At 30.7% G+C, this 16,387-nt stretch overlaps 1 protein-coding gene and 1 long non-coding RNA gene across 2 annotated transcripts; one reads left to right on the forward strand and one right to left on the reverse strand.

Moving 5' to 3' along the window:
• Positions 1–297: 297 nt before the first annotated feature.
• On the reverse strand, positions 298–16,362 carry LOC143244661 (transmembrane emp24 domain-containing protein eca-like). Its single transcript, XM_076489750.1, has 4 exons — positions 16,068–16,362; positions 12,872–13,092; positions 3,437–3,583; positions 298–2,275 (listed from the first exon to the last, which is right to left on the reverse strand). Exons 1-4 carry the CDS (start codon positions 16,219–16,221, stop codon positions 2,126–2,128), a joined length of 672 nt encoding a protein of 223 aa, XP_076345865.1. The 5' UTR covers positions 16,222–16,362; the 3' UTR covers positions 298–2,125.
• Positions 4,902–9,653, forward strand: LOC143244662 (uncharacterized). The gene is made up of 2 exons (XR_013025269.1): positions 4,902–5,011; positions 9,061–9,653. It is a non-coding gene; the product is annotated as an uncharacterized LOC143244662 (long non-coding RNA).
• Positions 16,363–16,387: the final 25 nt, after the last annotated feature.

The following is a 16,387-nucleotide window of genomic DNA, read 5'->3' on the forward strand; positions in this document are numbered from 1 at the left end:
ACTAATCCACAAGATGACTTGATACAGCACATGGAAGCTGGACTAAGGAAGCAATCCTTGTGTTTTGTACTTATTTCAACATATGTATCTCAAAACTAAAAGTGGCCATCAAAAATACTAGCTCAGCAGCTCAAGAGGCCAGTAGTGAAAACAGTAAGTGTAGAATCTTGAAGAGATCTTTCTTTTATGGTTTTGTTCATCTTCATGTCTTAACTTGATATTCAAACACATCACAAAAGTAGGTTTGAAACCAAAACCTTTATATAACTGAATAATAAACTTATTAATGGTTCAATGTTTTTCAGATATGCTTTTATTTATTATATAAGGACAATGTAATTACAACTTCAAAATCAGAATTCCTAAACAAAAAACACAATAACATGAGTTTATATTTTACAAGTTGCTTAGTACAAACATATTGAAATGTCTTTTAAGACCTACTGGAGTGTAAAGTAGCTACACTTCATATGCATCAGAACTAACTGGTTAGGCCATTTACAGAACAAGTATTGTCAATTAGTATTATCAAAATAAAAGAATATGGATATGTACATCTTTAAAGGAATAGTCCATTTGTCCAAATTACATTTTTTAAACTTAAATGTCACCAAACTGAGTAGTAATTAGATAAGTTTTGTAATGTTATTAATGATTATGCAACTTTAAGTACTCAACATAGCAAATGCTTTAGAATAAATGCTGTGTAGCAGATAAAATTTAACTTGCTGAATATCCACCACTAAGGATGGTGAGATAAATACAGAACAATCCTTTAGTATATAATGAGTTCACTTGGCTTAGGATAATAGCTGACATCGTATTTATCATTGCCTATGTGATCTGTAAATTTCAGGTGTAATTTCTCAGACTTTGTTTGTTCATTGGAGCATGTGCTACTGGTACAAATTACCCACAATAATGTCACACCCTTGACTGTGGATAATTTGCTTGTCAATAAGGCTTGGTTTGCAACTTTTGTGTTTTCAAAGTATTGTACTGGATATGTGTGTTAGAAGCAGCCTTTGTTTCCAATGCTTGCTTAAGATAGCCTCGCACACTATTACGTGTCATTTGTACTTACTAAAAAAAGAGCCTTAGAAAAGGTTTGTGCTATAAAATCTAAAAGGAAGATTATTGATTGTTGTGTGATCATTACTGAATCTACTCAAACATTTCAGTCGCACAAAGTGAATCTATCATATTACATTCTCCTATATTTACTCATTGGTTTGCAAAAATAATGAATTTTTGCTTTAGTTTACAAAAAATTTTGGGTACATATTTATTTCTGCCTACAAGTCTCATTGGTATTTTTGTGAAAAAAAAGATAAAAAATTTATGGCGTGCATAAATGTCATATTTACAAAAGGAAATCTTGGATGTATATTATCCATACAAAAATACTTTGTGTTTATTTTACTTCCACTACAAGACACTGCCAAACATGAGTACACTGATATACAATGCCTATGCTAATGGGTTAACATAAACTTAACATGTCCATTGATTTATTATCTATTTACTGATATTTTATAGCATTTTCAGGACTTAAAGGACCATTTAAACTTTGTCAAAAGACTGATATCTGGCTGGTGTTTTTACATCTATTATGGGAGTCATATTCATTTTGTGGATTATTTTGTTATTGTAGGTATGAAAGTGTAACTTAATATGTTTAAAGTTTGTAAAAATTGTTCACATTCTTTCAGATTTTTGATTACCTTCAATTGGTTTTAACAGATATTCACTAACATTAAAGCTAGGAATATTAAAAACAAAGTAATGATTAATGAAAAAGTATTACAGTATAACATTATAAAAACATTATATGGGTAATTCAACTTTATATCTTACTCAAGGCAATACCACATAGAAACATTTGAATTTACAATACTGAAAGACAGTATATATTACTGCAATGTTGTCATTAAAAATGTGTCTAATAATATGTTCACAAAAGATTTCATGACATTACAGAAATATTAACATTTAAAACTTATGCAACAATAATAAAATAACATTTGGATATTCATATCATACAATGCAATTTTCATTAAAGACAATTAATTGAAACTGAGCTTTTTTAAATATACTAAAGAACTTGGTGGTACATGCAGACTTGCTAGACTAATTTTTTAGCCTCAAAGAAACTTTTCAAGTGCTTCATCTGCCAAAACCCCATAACAAGAAGAACAAAGGTTTGAACAATTGACCACCACAATACTCGCTGATTGGTGCTCTCACTGGTTCCCCGGAAACGTTCCTCACGATGCTATTAAACAGCAACACTTTTAACAATTGTATACATATGTTATAAATAAACAATCACTGAAAAACAAAAAAGATCACTGTTGTACCTTGATCACACTTTATGGTTATGTTGAATTTAATATTGTATGTGAAAATCAATGTAATGAATTAAAACATTGTTCTAGTGACTTCAATTTAATTTAATGAATTTTAAGTAATTAAATAACATAAAAGCTATTATGTTTATGACCAACTTTATATGTTCTTACTGCTAAATATTTAAAAGGCACATTCTCATGACAAGATGAGGACCAAGTATTCAACATTTTTCAACTTACTGGAAGTACTATGTACATAAAACCCATTTAAACACTGACCTATTCTTTTTATCATTTTCTTTCTAGCTTTTATAAGCATCCTTTTTAGGTTCCAATGAATGTTTCTTTGAATGAAACAAAATTTTTGTATTTCACAGCTTTTATAACCTGTTCATTTTCACAATTTTAAAAAACATAATCTCGATGTACCATTAAGTTTGACTAGTAGTGACATTTTGGATTAGTAGTTGATGGAAAAGAAGTTGACTTTCAACTCATTAGCATGTTACGAACACATTAAAATGTTTGCTCATAAAGAAATGTCCACCTTTTGAAAGTGCTCAGGTTATAGGGTTTTTAAATTCATTTCTATCAAGACTTTTTGAACCTATGTGCTTTTTTTTTAACCATTAAAATGTTAATCGTATTCTATACCATGGAAAAATTTCAAATATATTACAATAAATAAAAATAATACTTATTCCAGAATAACTCACACTGAGCAAATTTGTTTTCAATACTAATCTCATTTATCAATAAGAAACAGTAATTACTTATATACACATTTATTATACATTCCTTTTTAATATTTGTATTCAATCTCTCCATTAGTTTTCACACAGATTGTACTAGGAGTAAAATACTCTTGAAACTGAAAGCAGTTTTGCAAACCAGAGAAAATATTTGAGAAGATGATACTCATTTTCCATTGTTCTCTTTATTACTGGTAAAAAGTTTTTACTCTAAACACCTTGTTAAATAAAATAATTATTTTCTAAAATATTAGGTAAATTTGAATTAATAAGATAACTAATTATTATGAGCTCTTATAAATGAAACCAACAAGGAAATAAAACAGTACTAACTCTTTGATAGTTCTGTTCTTTTGTTATTTGCTCTGCCTGATCCAATAATTGTCGAACTCTCAGTTGTAGTTCAGTGAGCTTCTCTTTTTGTGCAACATTACCATAATCCACAGCATGCTCTCCAACTTGAATATCGAGGTGAACTCTCTGGAAAACTCTCATACTCAGATGATAATACCAGTGCAACATTCTACCACTCTATTAATATTTTTTACTTGAATTGATTGGAAAAACTTAAGTAAAAAAAAATCACATTCATATATTATACAAGAAGAAACCTATTTCAACTAGACTTTACCTCTGCAATAACCTGCACATTGATAAAATGTTCAAGTGAATAATAACTACTGACAATACAAGTCATGAGCTAACATTTTCATAACATACCAAACTATGATCTTCCAGCAATCTTTCCAGTATATCTTTCATAAGAGTATCTTGCAGGTTTTCCTTAATAAAATTTCTTACTTGGGTTCCTCTTAAAACTGTTTAAAGTTACAACTTAAACTGTTACTACTACATTAATTATGTATAACAACAATTCTAACTGTTCAGCAAATCATTTAGTTTACAATTAATTATTATTAACCACAACTAATCACTGAAATTAAGTGATATCTGTTCTTTTTCATTCCTTCAGCATCCAACATGCAAAGTAATTTTTACTTTAAGATTAAAAAATATTTTATGCATCAGAAAATTTTCAAATTTTACTTGCAAAATCTTTATAATGTCCAGATAGTTATCAAATATTTCTTTAAAATTTTTTTTATATTCTTTGTTATTTTCACTTATGAATCTATTTACATGTTTAATAGAATTTACTGATCTTGCAACCACCATAAGATAAATAGATATTAATTATGCTGCTTTTTGTTCTAAAATGGCAACATATTATAACCCCAAAATATAAATGTTTACCTAAATAGCCGAAATCTCATAACATTATATATTTGTATGTATTTATTACTTTTATTATACTGACTTTTCATTCAAGCCTGCCTAACAATACAGTAGTTAGAATGATGTGGCACATATGCACTCATGTTACTGTATCTAATAATATAAAAATGACCTTCAATCTTCACAAAATGCCCCTCTCTTGGCTGTATTTCAGTGGACTAGTATTTTGTAACATATAATCACATTTCAGTTATTATACATATACTCTTTAGAAATAAGTTATTAAACATGTTTTTTTTAATATAGAACAGTACATAAAGTAAAGCAAACAATTATTTATTCTAACTATGACCTTTGTTCTTGGTTGCTACTTGACGTAGGTTGCTAGGCTTTTTAAAAATATTTGTTTAGAATTTATATATACAGTTGAATAGCAAAAAAAACCATGAGTTACTATAATGATATCATAAAATTCCACCATAATTTATCAAGCTTAGTAACTAAACTGTATTAAGGTCTAAAACAAATATGAAATTTCAAGCAGACTAAAGAAACATTCTACCTCCTTGAAATCTTGATTTGAAAAAATGTGATATCCTTTTCACAGACTACAATGGCTGAGAAAACCTCTACAGGGCATTCTAAGCTGTCGATATATTTTCATACATTGAAGTAAGTATATATATAAGGGCCTATTTCTAAAAATGGAAAGAGGTGAATGGGATCACTATGTTTGACTCAGTAATTAAGCCATTTTTCAGCAAAATGAAAAGATATGGAGTTCTTATTTTATATTCTAACTTGTCAATATTAGTAATTTAAGTTTCTAATTTGTATAAACTATAGACTTAGTATTTTGACACAACAAAATTTAATTTGAACCAGTAATGCATTCAACAAATCAATGTTTGTAGTTTTTAAAAATTTACTTTTAAGAGATTGAAGAATATATTCAGAATTTTAGTGCTATACAATCAACAGTTTGATACCAAACTTACTGATATATTCATGAAATAGTAGCTTAATTAAATTTTGAATGAGAGTCAACAAAGGTGATGGCATGGCCTTTGACCTGCATCGAAAGGATTAATAGGGGATGTTGTTTCTCTTGGCAGAAATGCTAATAAAAGATTTAAATAAGTATAATTTATGAAAGACAAAATTATTTGAAAATAAGGGAAAAAGATGGCTCCAGCTTTTAATCTAACATGGACAAATGAATAAGATGGCTTATTAGATGGGACCAGTCACTTGGTTTTGGTATGAATTTCACACAAAGCTACAAGAGGGCTATCTGTATTAGCCATCCCTAATTTTGCAGTGCAAGACGAGAGGGAAGGCAGCTGGTCATCACCACCTACTGCCAATTCTATGGCTACTCTTTTACCGATGGATAGTGGGATTGACTGTAACATTATAACACTCCCATGGCTGTTTTGTGTGACGAGTATTCAAACCCGTGACTTTCAGATTATAAGTTGAGTGACAGGCCCAAGTGGATTGGTATCTTATGTTTATTTGTTTCTGTCTGGCTGGTTGGACAACTGTTCTAATAGAAAGCATTTTTATATCAAAAGATTTCACAAAGCCATTTACAGAATTTAAGATGAAAGTAAGTCATGATTAACACTACAGAAGCATATAACTTTTTAAAACTCCTTCTCTGATAAACAAAAATACTAGAAAAAAAACATATCTGTTCCCTCCCTATCTTACAAGATGTACACAAAAATGTAGAATAACTTTTAAGATGCATTTTTATTTACCAGTGAACTACAATGACTAGCTCAATTTTGTTGAAAACAATATGTACCACATTTTGAATCTAACCTTTTCTCATATTTTCATTTGGGGTTGTTTTTTTTTCCTTCATATTTATTCATTAAGATTTTGCAGTGCAGCAAAGTGATTAAGGAATCATGATTTATGCTAATGCTGTAATGAACTAGAATGATGTTTTATTTATCTTTCATCTGTTTTTTTATCTGTTTATGTTTATCTTTGTCTTATTCTTATTTTAACTTGGGAGAGCAGTCACCTTTCCACAAGGGTATATAGATGTGGGATGCTTTAGGCTTGAGCACCCACATCTTGCTCTCCTAATTTCTTTTCTTATGTGAGACTAGTAAATTATAGGTTAAGACTGATAGATGGTGTATCCCCATTGCAATGTAGGTTCTACTGCTTCAGTCACCTCCAAAACCAAGGATACATTTTATAATCACACGTTGCAGCTTGTACCCTTGGATCTTTATAAAAAAATATGCAGCATATTTTGTTTAATTTTAATGTTTTGTTTGTGGCTTAAAAATTTACATTTATAATATTATATATATATATATATATATATATATACAAAATGTGTTTTTATGTTTACATATATATATATAAACGAAATATTTGTTTACACACTAACACCTATGAGCCTAGAGGTCCAGTCTCAAACAAAATTTGTAATTAAACACTATAAACTATGGGGAATGTTTTAAGGGGGTCAAAATTGAACTCATCTCTATTTTCTAAAACCTGTTAGTTAATTGCTCCAAGCCTATTAAGTCAATCTCAAACAGTCTTGGCAGGCTGATGCTTTAGACAATATTGAATCCTTTTGGACTTTTCTCAAACAACCGTGCTTTTCTCATGGTTAGTAAGGTATAGGGTGTCCACAGGTGGTATTACCTCAAAATTCTTTTGCTGGTAGGCAGAAAGCAAACTGCAAATGTTGTCTGTGAAAAGCATTTCGCTATATTTTTGAAATTTTAAGATAAAGTTTATGTTCAAGTTATTGCTTTGAAATATATGATTACTGTTAAACTTACAATGTTTTGATTAAGTTTAAACATTCTTCATCATTTTACAGGTATATCAGCTTGTATATACATACACTACTGGGCAAAATCTTAAGGCCAATGAACATAAAGAAAAAATATGCATTTTGCATTGTTAGACTCAACCACTTATTTGAGTAGAGTTTTGAAAGGTGAAAATAAGAAAAGGGAAAATAAAAATAAACTTTTTAGCATTTAATACGGAAAATGTGAACACTATGAAATCAGCCTAAATACTAGCTTGTCAAAAGTTTAAAACCATACTGAAACGAAGCATTAATCAGTAAACACGTAACGAAATTTAGTCATTTGTGTTCAAGCATTAGCATTGTCAACATCTCCCACTGACATCTCCCATGTTACATTGGGCAAAAACATGGCAAAGGCTAAAAAAAAGTGACAGAGTTCGAAAGTGGCAGAATTTTCGAGCTGCAAAGGCAAAGTCTCTCTCAATGTGCCATCGCTGGCGAGATTAGGCAGAGTAAAACTGCTGTTACAAATTTCTTAAAAGACCCTGAGGGAAACGGAATAAGAATTTCAAGTGGTTGGTCCAGGAAAATGTCGCCAGCATTGAGCAGGATGATTCAAACGGTGGTCCAGGAAAACACCAGCCAATCGTAGAACCAGATTAAGGCCCTTACGGACGCAGAACACAGCTCAAGAACAAAAAGACGGCATCTACGAGAGAAAGGCTTTAAAAACCGTAAACGTCTTCAAAGGCCATGCCTCCTTCCAAACCACAAAACAACTCAGTTAAACTTTGCTGAGAAGCACCAAACATGGTACGTAGAAAAGTTGACGATGGTTTTGTTCTCTGATGAGAAACAATTTAACCTGGATGTTTCAGATGGCTTCCAGTGTTACTGGTACTATATGGAGATCTCACCAGAGATATTTCCTACACAACACAGTGGAGGAGGTTCCATTATGATCTGGGGTGCTTTCTCTTTCCATGGAACAATGGAGCTTCAGGTTATACAAGGGCATCAAACAGTAGCTGGCTACACTGGCATGTTGGAGAGAGCATCCTTATTGACTAAAGGTGCTTGCTTTTGTGGAAATGACTGGATTTTTCAGCAGGACAATGCTGCAATCCATGATGCCCGTAGGACAAAGGACTTCTTTCATAGTGAATAACGTGATTCTTTTGGACTATCCAGTGTGATCGCCTGAACTGAACCCCATTGAAAATGTTTGGAGTGGATGGCGAGGGAAGTCTATAGAAATAGACATCAATTCCAAACAGTGCATGATCTTCGTGAAGCCATCTTCACCACTTGGAATAACATTCCAGCTAGCCTTCTGCAAACGCTTATATCGACCATGCCAAAGCGAATGTTTGCAGTTAATTGCAATGATAGTCATGCAACTCACTACCGAGACCTCTTGTTGGGCATTTCCTTCCCTGTTTAGGACTTCTTTTTGGTATGGTCTCAAACTTTTAACCAGCTAGTATTTAGGCTAATTTCATATTGTTCACATTTACCCTATTAATTGCTAAAATAGTTTTTATTTTTATGTTCCCTTTTCTTATTTTCATCTTTCGAAGCTCTACTCAAATAAGTAGTTGAGTCTAACAACATAAAATGCATATTTTTTCTTTATGTTCATTGGGCTTAAGATTTTGGCGAGCAGTGTATAAACAGATAACAGTTTTGTAATTTTTTTTATATATTATACATACTTTCTGAAGCTGACACTTAAACTTTACAGGGCTCCTACTACAAACAAAAGTAATGTAATGATATTGTTATACTGATTTAAGTATAAGATGTCCAGAAATTATCTGACCTATTTTAAGATTTATTAACATTAAAAACATCACATACAGAATACTCCAGTTTCATTGAACTTGAAACACAATTCAAACGTTTTTACTCCCTTATGTTGCAGATCCATATTTAGAAGAATTGCTAGAAAAGATGAAAAAAAGAAATGACACCATCACAGGAAAAGGCACAGTGTGTGGTTTGGTTTGCTGTATCCAAATCTATCATGTCAATGCAATGAAATTAACAGTGTATTTGTAAAAAACAAAACAAAAAAAAACACCAATCATGAACAGAAAAAATGTTTGGTTTGAAAAATTCCTAGCAAATGGAAGAATGCTGCAACAAAATGAAGCTGAATGAAGTGTATCTGATGTAACATGTGGAAATATACATATACAAAGACAAGAAAAAATTAAACTCTGAGTCGTTCATCTAGTTAAACATAACTAGTGTTCTATCTATAATATTTTTGAAGTTCTTCATTTTTAAAATGGGTCAGATAATCTATGAACACCCTGCATGTTTGTTAGTGTGTGTGAATAAGGATTTGTAAATTAGAGGGAATTGTATATTGGTGTTTAGAGTTTTGGCTTGAGGTTAAGAGGAACAAGTCTGTAGCTTTCTATAAATTTACCCACAATGTATTTCTAGCAATATAATGAAGGATGTGAAATAAAACTGCTCATCCAAAGTGCAAAATAAAATGGTACAAAACTTGTTTGGGGTAATAATTCAATAACCCTGACTTACAACACAGCTTGCTAAGCATTAACCAGTACTTGATAGATCAATTTAAAAAACCTGTTACTCTTTGATTGATCTATTGGAACAACCTTTAAAACTATACATAAGAGAATTCTGAATAAATAGGTGTATCTTCTTGAGTAAGGTAGAATATTATACTAATATAATAATAGGAGTGTGTGTTTTCTTATAGCAAAGCCACATCAGGCTATCTGCTGTCCACCAAGAGGAATTGAACCCCTGATTTTAGCATTGTAAATCCATAAACTTACCACTGTACCCATGAAGGACATAATAATAGGTAGGCATACAACAATTTATAAGCATAAAGAAGAGTTTTATTGATAGTAGAACAAATCAGATCTTTCAATAGAAGAAAACCAACATTCTGTCAAAACATACAGTATATTTCACCATAATAAAATTCTTCCTTTTGTTTATAAATGATCTTCACCAAATTTGTTAAGATTTTAATATACATTGAGTTATCATATTCAAATTAATTTTAATGAAGTAGTTATACTAAAGATTTGTCTGAATTTCCAAAGCTTTTACTCAATAGTCTGAATAAGAGGTGTTTCATGCTAAGAGTAAAAATATTTCTCCACCTTAAAATTTCTTCATATCTAATTTTCATAACCTCCAGAATCTCATAAATGAATTTCAATTTTTTCAGTAAAACTTTATAACTTCTCTTATTTTCTTCATCATAACACTCACTATACAACAATCATCAACACAGAGTAAAATGAAAAGTTGAAACATGAAATAAGTAATCAGTTTTAACTCTGTACTGACAATCAGAAAGTTTCAAATTACTTATCTTTCAGTTTCAGTTGTTAACCTTTTCTCTCCTGTTTTCTTTTAACATTAGTTTTATTGTGGTGTAGTTGTGGTAAATAAACATAACATGCATTTCAATTTCACCCTTCCCATTTTGATATTGCATTATTTTGAGCCTATAATTTATTCAGAGTATGAACAGTTTTCACATAACACATGGCCATGAAAGATTTTAAGATTATTCTAGCTGCTCTTGTTCCTTGTCATTCTGTGAAAATACCACATATTTTGCCCATAGGTGGAATGGCTATAATGTTGCACATTGTGCAAAAATGTGGATAGCTGTGTCCTCCAATGGTAGATCAGATATAACCTTGAGGTTACTACTTTCCTTCTGCTTAAATAAGAATGATCAGTCATGGGTATAGTGCTAGTTACTCTGGATAAATCCAATTTTACATCTAAAATAAGGATCTTTGAAATTATACATTATGGTAGATGTGACCTGACCAGTTGAAAGTACCCAATCCAGTGATAGCATACACACACACACACACACACACACTGCACTTGTAAATAAATATTGTGTAAGTGTACATTGTAACTCAATTTTGTCTGAATACATCATGCAAAAGTATTTGTGTCAAAAATAATAAATTACAATGGGAGCCATTAACTAGTTGTAGTAGATCTAATGTCTTACACCTCCCTTAACCTTGTAAACTTTTATACATTGTGTTTTTCTGAAGTTATGCTAGGCTTAGTTGAGAAGTTTCTAATGTTTACATTTAGTTACTTTTATTAAAAGATATATAACAACATATAAAAAACATGGATTTGTAGTACTCCCTATGTAGTACTTGAGCTCTTTTGCACTTAGTAAAAACTTGAGCCACTTCCCTAAGCCTCACAAATAAGGAAGTCCAAAATGAACGTGTTGTTTAAAATATACACTTTATAAAATTGAAAATACATCAGTCACTAGACTAGAATGCTCTAAAATTACTATAATTCACCAAACCTTCTAAGTAAGCTATAAACAGATAAAAAAAAAACTATGTTAGCTTTTCAGTGCAGCAGTACAATCACAACAAACCAAGAAACTCCTAATGACTGAACACTTTCCATGCCAGAACTGAACAAATCTTAGTGTCATGCTAAGGAGAATATTTTACTTCCATTGATTACAAACATGTCCAGCAGCCATGGAAAGCTGATCAGCAAACAATGTCAAAAGTCAGAAAGAGGGGAGGTCCTTTGGTGGACTTAACATGCTTATTATTATCTCAGCAAATCAAAAAGACAGGAAACACATATTTTATATTCTTACTTGTAACTATATACAATTTATATTTCTAATTAAGTGGAACCTACAGCAGCTAATTTTTGGCATCAGAAAATCCTGAATTGGAGAAACTGGTGCTCAGATGCATCACTTAGTACAGAAAAATAAATACTCAGAATTTTTAATTAAGATGTGAAATTAGATAACATGAAAATTTGACTTACAAACTACATTTCCATGCCAAATTTACTGAAAGAAATTGATAACACAGTTGTTTAATTACACTTTAAATGGAGCACTGTAAAGTTTGTGTCTTACATGAAAATACCACTCTAATATGCACAGGGGTAATCTTTTAAATGTTTAATGGAGAAACCAGTCAAAATATACAAAGTTTTCTTTAACTTCCTCAGAGATAAAGTCGGTGTAAAACTCTGCTATGGAACAAGAGTTTTAAAAACTTGGCAATGAAGATATTTCTAGAAATAAACTGTCAATGGCCACTCGGTTCCCTTATTTTCTGTCATTTAATTTGGTTTTCTCTGTTTAAAATGAAGAAACCTGAGTGATGGCTCACACATTCTTATGCTTGCTACTTCATACATTAGACACTGGTTTTTTCCCTGATATCACTTTTCAATTGATTTCTTACAAAATAATGTAGGTGGTTCTGTTCTTGACAGCTTTACAGGGCAAATGAACAATGAATATTTATGAGGAAGTGACAGATACCTTACTGATGTTATAATTTCCATTCATATTTTTATAGATGCTAAACATAATCTCCACCTATATGCATATACACACACACACACACATACATACATAAACAAAATGTCTTGTGTGCCATTTAAAGTGCCTCATGTCTGGTTTTTTGTGGTCAAAACATTGTTACAGTATTGAAAATAACCCTTCCATGGATGATAAGAGGTTAAAAATTCAATTATCTGTATATTAGCCAGTTTTGTTTTCTTCTAAACATACAAAAATTTTATTTACACCTTGTTTTGTGAATAAATGAATGGATTACTTCAATATAAAGTTTTAACTACTCAACAAGTGAAAATTACTAGCATTTTCTCATGAAACATTAAAATAAAAGGCAAATAGTCATTCTTACCAGTTGGCTCCCACTGAACCATTTTGTGGTGTTGGAGTACAGACAAATGACATGCTCTCCAGGTACGTGGGATGTAAATGCAAAATGGCCTTCAGAGCTATACACCTTAGAAAGCATTACTTTATCATCTGGGTCTCGTACCTCAACATGCATTCCAATTCCTGGGCTTGAAGGCATAAACCCACCAGTTTTGGGATCATAGAGCTGACACTTGTAATTTCCTAATAACAAAAGTCAACTTATGTTTATCACTCAATACTACTTCAACAGTTATAAAATTTGGTAGGATAGGAGTCATCTTCAGCTCAAACAATATTACTTTTCTAACAGTGACTGATCTTTGCAATTAGTTGCCTTCAAATGTAATTAACATAACAGATCTATGGGAGTTTATGGGAAGATTCAATAATATTTAAATGAGCAAGATATATTCTAGTTGTCCTTTTTTAAGTGAATGGGACAGCTTCAATATTCAGCAGGATTCTTTTTGTATAATAAATATTATGTTATGCTTATAGAGTGATCAATACATAATAAGATTTGAAGTTTTGCTGCATGCCAAGAGAAAAACAAAACAAAACAATAAACCTGTAATTTTTACTTCATAAAGTTTCAAGATGCCAAAATGCACTTTTAAGGCAATGAGACAAGATTAATAATTAGTGGATTGGTATAACAAACTAAAAGTTGATGTTGGATAGATTTTGGAAAAAAAAAAATTAAATTCCTCTTAATTATAGATAAGTAGGTTCTTTAAAAACAATAGTAAATAAAATTAATAATAAGAAGAAGAAATATCAAATCTAATTGGTTACTAAAAACATAAAATAAGGGATAAATGTGAAAAGCACAAGAAGTTTAAGAGTTAAGTCACAAAATGTAAAGAATTGTATAGAAATTCTGCTGAAAAAGAGATTAGAAAATTAAAATGGGCTTCTGTAACACATTAATCTGATAATGATAAAACTAATAGAAAAGATTCATTTCATAGGTTATCAAAGTGTTTAACTTAGGATTAAGCCTTTAAAGATGATGATGGCAAGGCTTTTGCTGAAAAATATAAAATTTCTAAAAAGTTTATCTTTTATTTTTATTTTATAAAATATTAGCAATATTTCTCATCCTTGGCATTCTGTAGTAAATATTGTAATTGACTAGAATAATGCATATACCGATCCTTTGTTGGTCAATATAAGAATTAGTTGAAAAACAAACAAAGCACTAGGACTAGACAAGGTTATAAGAAGATCAAAAATCTAATATGCAAGCCTTTGAAAGGTCATCAGACAATGGAACTGGAGTGTTGTTAATGTCACTCCTATTTTAAAATGTAGAGATCCAAGTTGCTCTGGAAATTATAAGTCAGTTAATATTGTATGTGAATGTAGAAAATTCTAGAGTTGCTGAATTTGATAAAAAGAGTCTTCCAAAGTTATTTAATGAAATATGATATCATAAAAGAAAGCCAAAGTAGATTCAGCAAAATAAAATCTTACCTTCATACTCTTTTAATGATGTTACTTGTTATCTACATGATGGAAATAGTTCACTTAGATTTTCAAAACGTTTAAGGTGCCACACAAAATATTAGCTAAGAAAATCACGTTAGAATTAGGAAAAGAGCAGTTAACTGGATTTGTGGAGAAACTGGATCAGAGAAACATAAATAAATAATGAAGAGATAATTACATCTTTTCACTTGTAATTAACGTGTTTATAAATACATCCTATAATTTTGTTAATAGCACTACTACCTCATTGACTTGAGAAAATTATCTATCATTAAACCAAGATCTATTTCTTTAGTAACATTATCAAGTGGCTTCCTATTTATATTAAATATGTGATCCAAATTATGATAACCCAAACATACTACTGTATTTATTATAATTAAAAGTAATCACATAGTACTTCTCCAGTTATTAATTTACCCATGACATTCTGTAGTATCTCAACACAACTAGAAACACCTATGAATTTGATATCATCACAGAAGTTTACCAATTTACTATCCCTCTGCCAATATCAAAGGTCCAAGTACTGGCCCCTAAGGCACTCCATTAACATGTTAGCTGCTGCATTATAATTTACTAATCCACATTCTGGTGCTAAATTTCTAAAATGCCAAGAAGCAATCACAACATTGTAGAGCAAATGCCATAAAGAAACTATATTTGCAAGATTATAGTCTGTGAACCACCAGACAGTCACAGAGCGCATTACTAACAATACCCTATAACCCTCTTGTGGGTCACATGGCAACCAATGTGGTAAGGAGTATTTTTAATGAAGAAAAAGGTCACAGAATATATAATTCATAATTTTGCTTTAAGTTAGCCATTAATAACAGTCAGACCTTGATGTACCTACATCAATATCATACAGTTTGAAATTTAGATTTAAAAATGTAACTTTGCATCAAAATACGTACCATGCTCTCTCACAATGTTTACAAATGTGTAACATTAAATACTTATTACACCCTATAGTAATTTCACCATTCATAAACTAAGTAGATATATCTCACTCTCAGTCACAATTATTTACTCTACTACAATAAATTTGATATCTTTCAATTAAATTTATTAGATTACATGATACCTGTAACACCAAAATGGTATGCCACACAGTTAACAAATTACTGATCATTAAATTTGAAATGTAAATCTATTGTTAGTTGTAACTTTATCTGTTTTAGCCTAACTACTAGTGTAAACTTATAAAATTTGTGACTCAAATTAAAACATGTGCAAGACGATAATTTCATTATTTTCGTTACATATTAAAATGAAAATTTAAAAAAAATCCATTTCTCTCAATCTCTGTTGATAGTAAGTGCTGTATAATATAGCCCAAAACTTACGCCAAGTCTTTTTTTCCGATATAAACTTTTTTGTAATTACTAATTTATCTCAGCTACTATTTTCTAATAGTTGTGGTGATACTGATGGCAAGTAAACAGTTCAAAAGCAGCCCAAACTTCTACTTACACAGTCTAAACATTGGATTACTTGCGACGAGTACATAATATTAATACATTTTATTTAGATTGTAGTATTCCTTAATAAATTTCAAATTATGGTCATCTGATACAGTTACCTTGCGAGTTAACGATAGTAATAACTGAAACTAAGATGCATTAATCAAAACTAGTAAACCTTATACTTTAGTAATATTTAACATTTTGTTGCCTTACCAACAACCATAGTTTCGTCAGGTATTTCTTCAATAAAACACTTTCTTTCTGTTTCTGTAATATGAAAATATAGTCCATCTACGATATATAAAAGGCATGACACTGACACAAGAAAAACAAGGGTATATAAATTCGGTAAAATGTTACTCTTCATTTTAAATTATCAACGTATATCGTATAATCAATTAAAAGCGAAAACACCAACAAATATTTCTAACACTAAACAGCTCCCGGTATGTCATATCACATGGGTAACTCTCTGCCACGTTATCCATTCATGCCATCTAACTAGAATGTCTCTTTAAACAAAATGAATGTAA

This window comes from Tachypleus tridentatus, chromosome 2, assembly GCF_004210375.1.
Source record: "Tachypleus tridentatus isolate NWPU-2018 chromosome 2, ASM421037v1, whole genome shotgun sequence".
NCBI lineage: Eukaryota > Metazoa > Arthropoda > Merostomata > Xiphosura > Limulidae > Tachypleus > Tachypleus tridentatus.

What these genes read in the sequence shown, in the direction of transcription:
- LOC143244661 (XM_076489750.1), bottom strand. Translation starts at nt 16,221, where the DNA reads ATGAAGAGTAACATTTTACCGAATTTATATACCCTTGTTTTTCTTGTG. An exon ending in TGACGAAACTATGGTTGTTG is followed by an intron (nt 13,093 to 16,067) that starts GTAAGGCAACAA and finishes TTTTGTTATTAG; the next exon opens with GAAATTACAAGTGTCAGCTC. An exon ending in GGTTCAGTGGGAGCCAACTG is followed by an intron (nt 3,584 to 12,871) that starts GTAAGAATGACT and finishes AGAGTTTTCCAG; the next exon opens with AGAGTTCACCTCGATATTCA.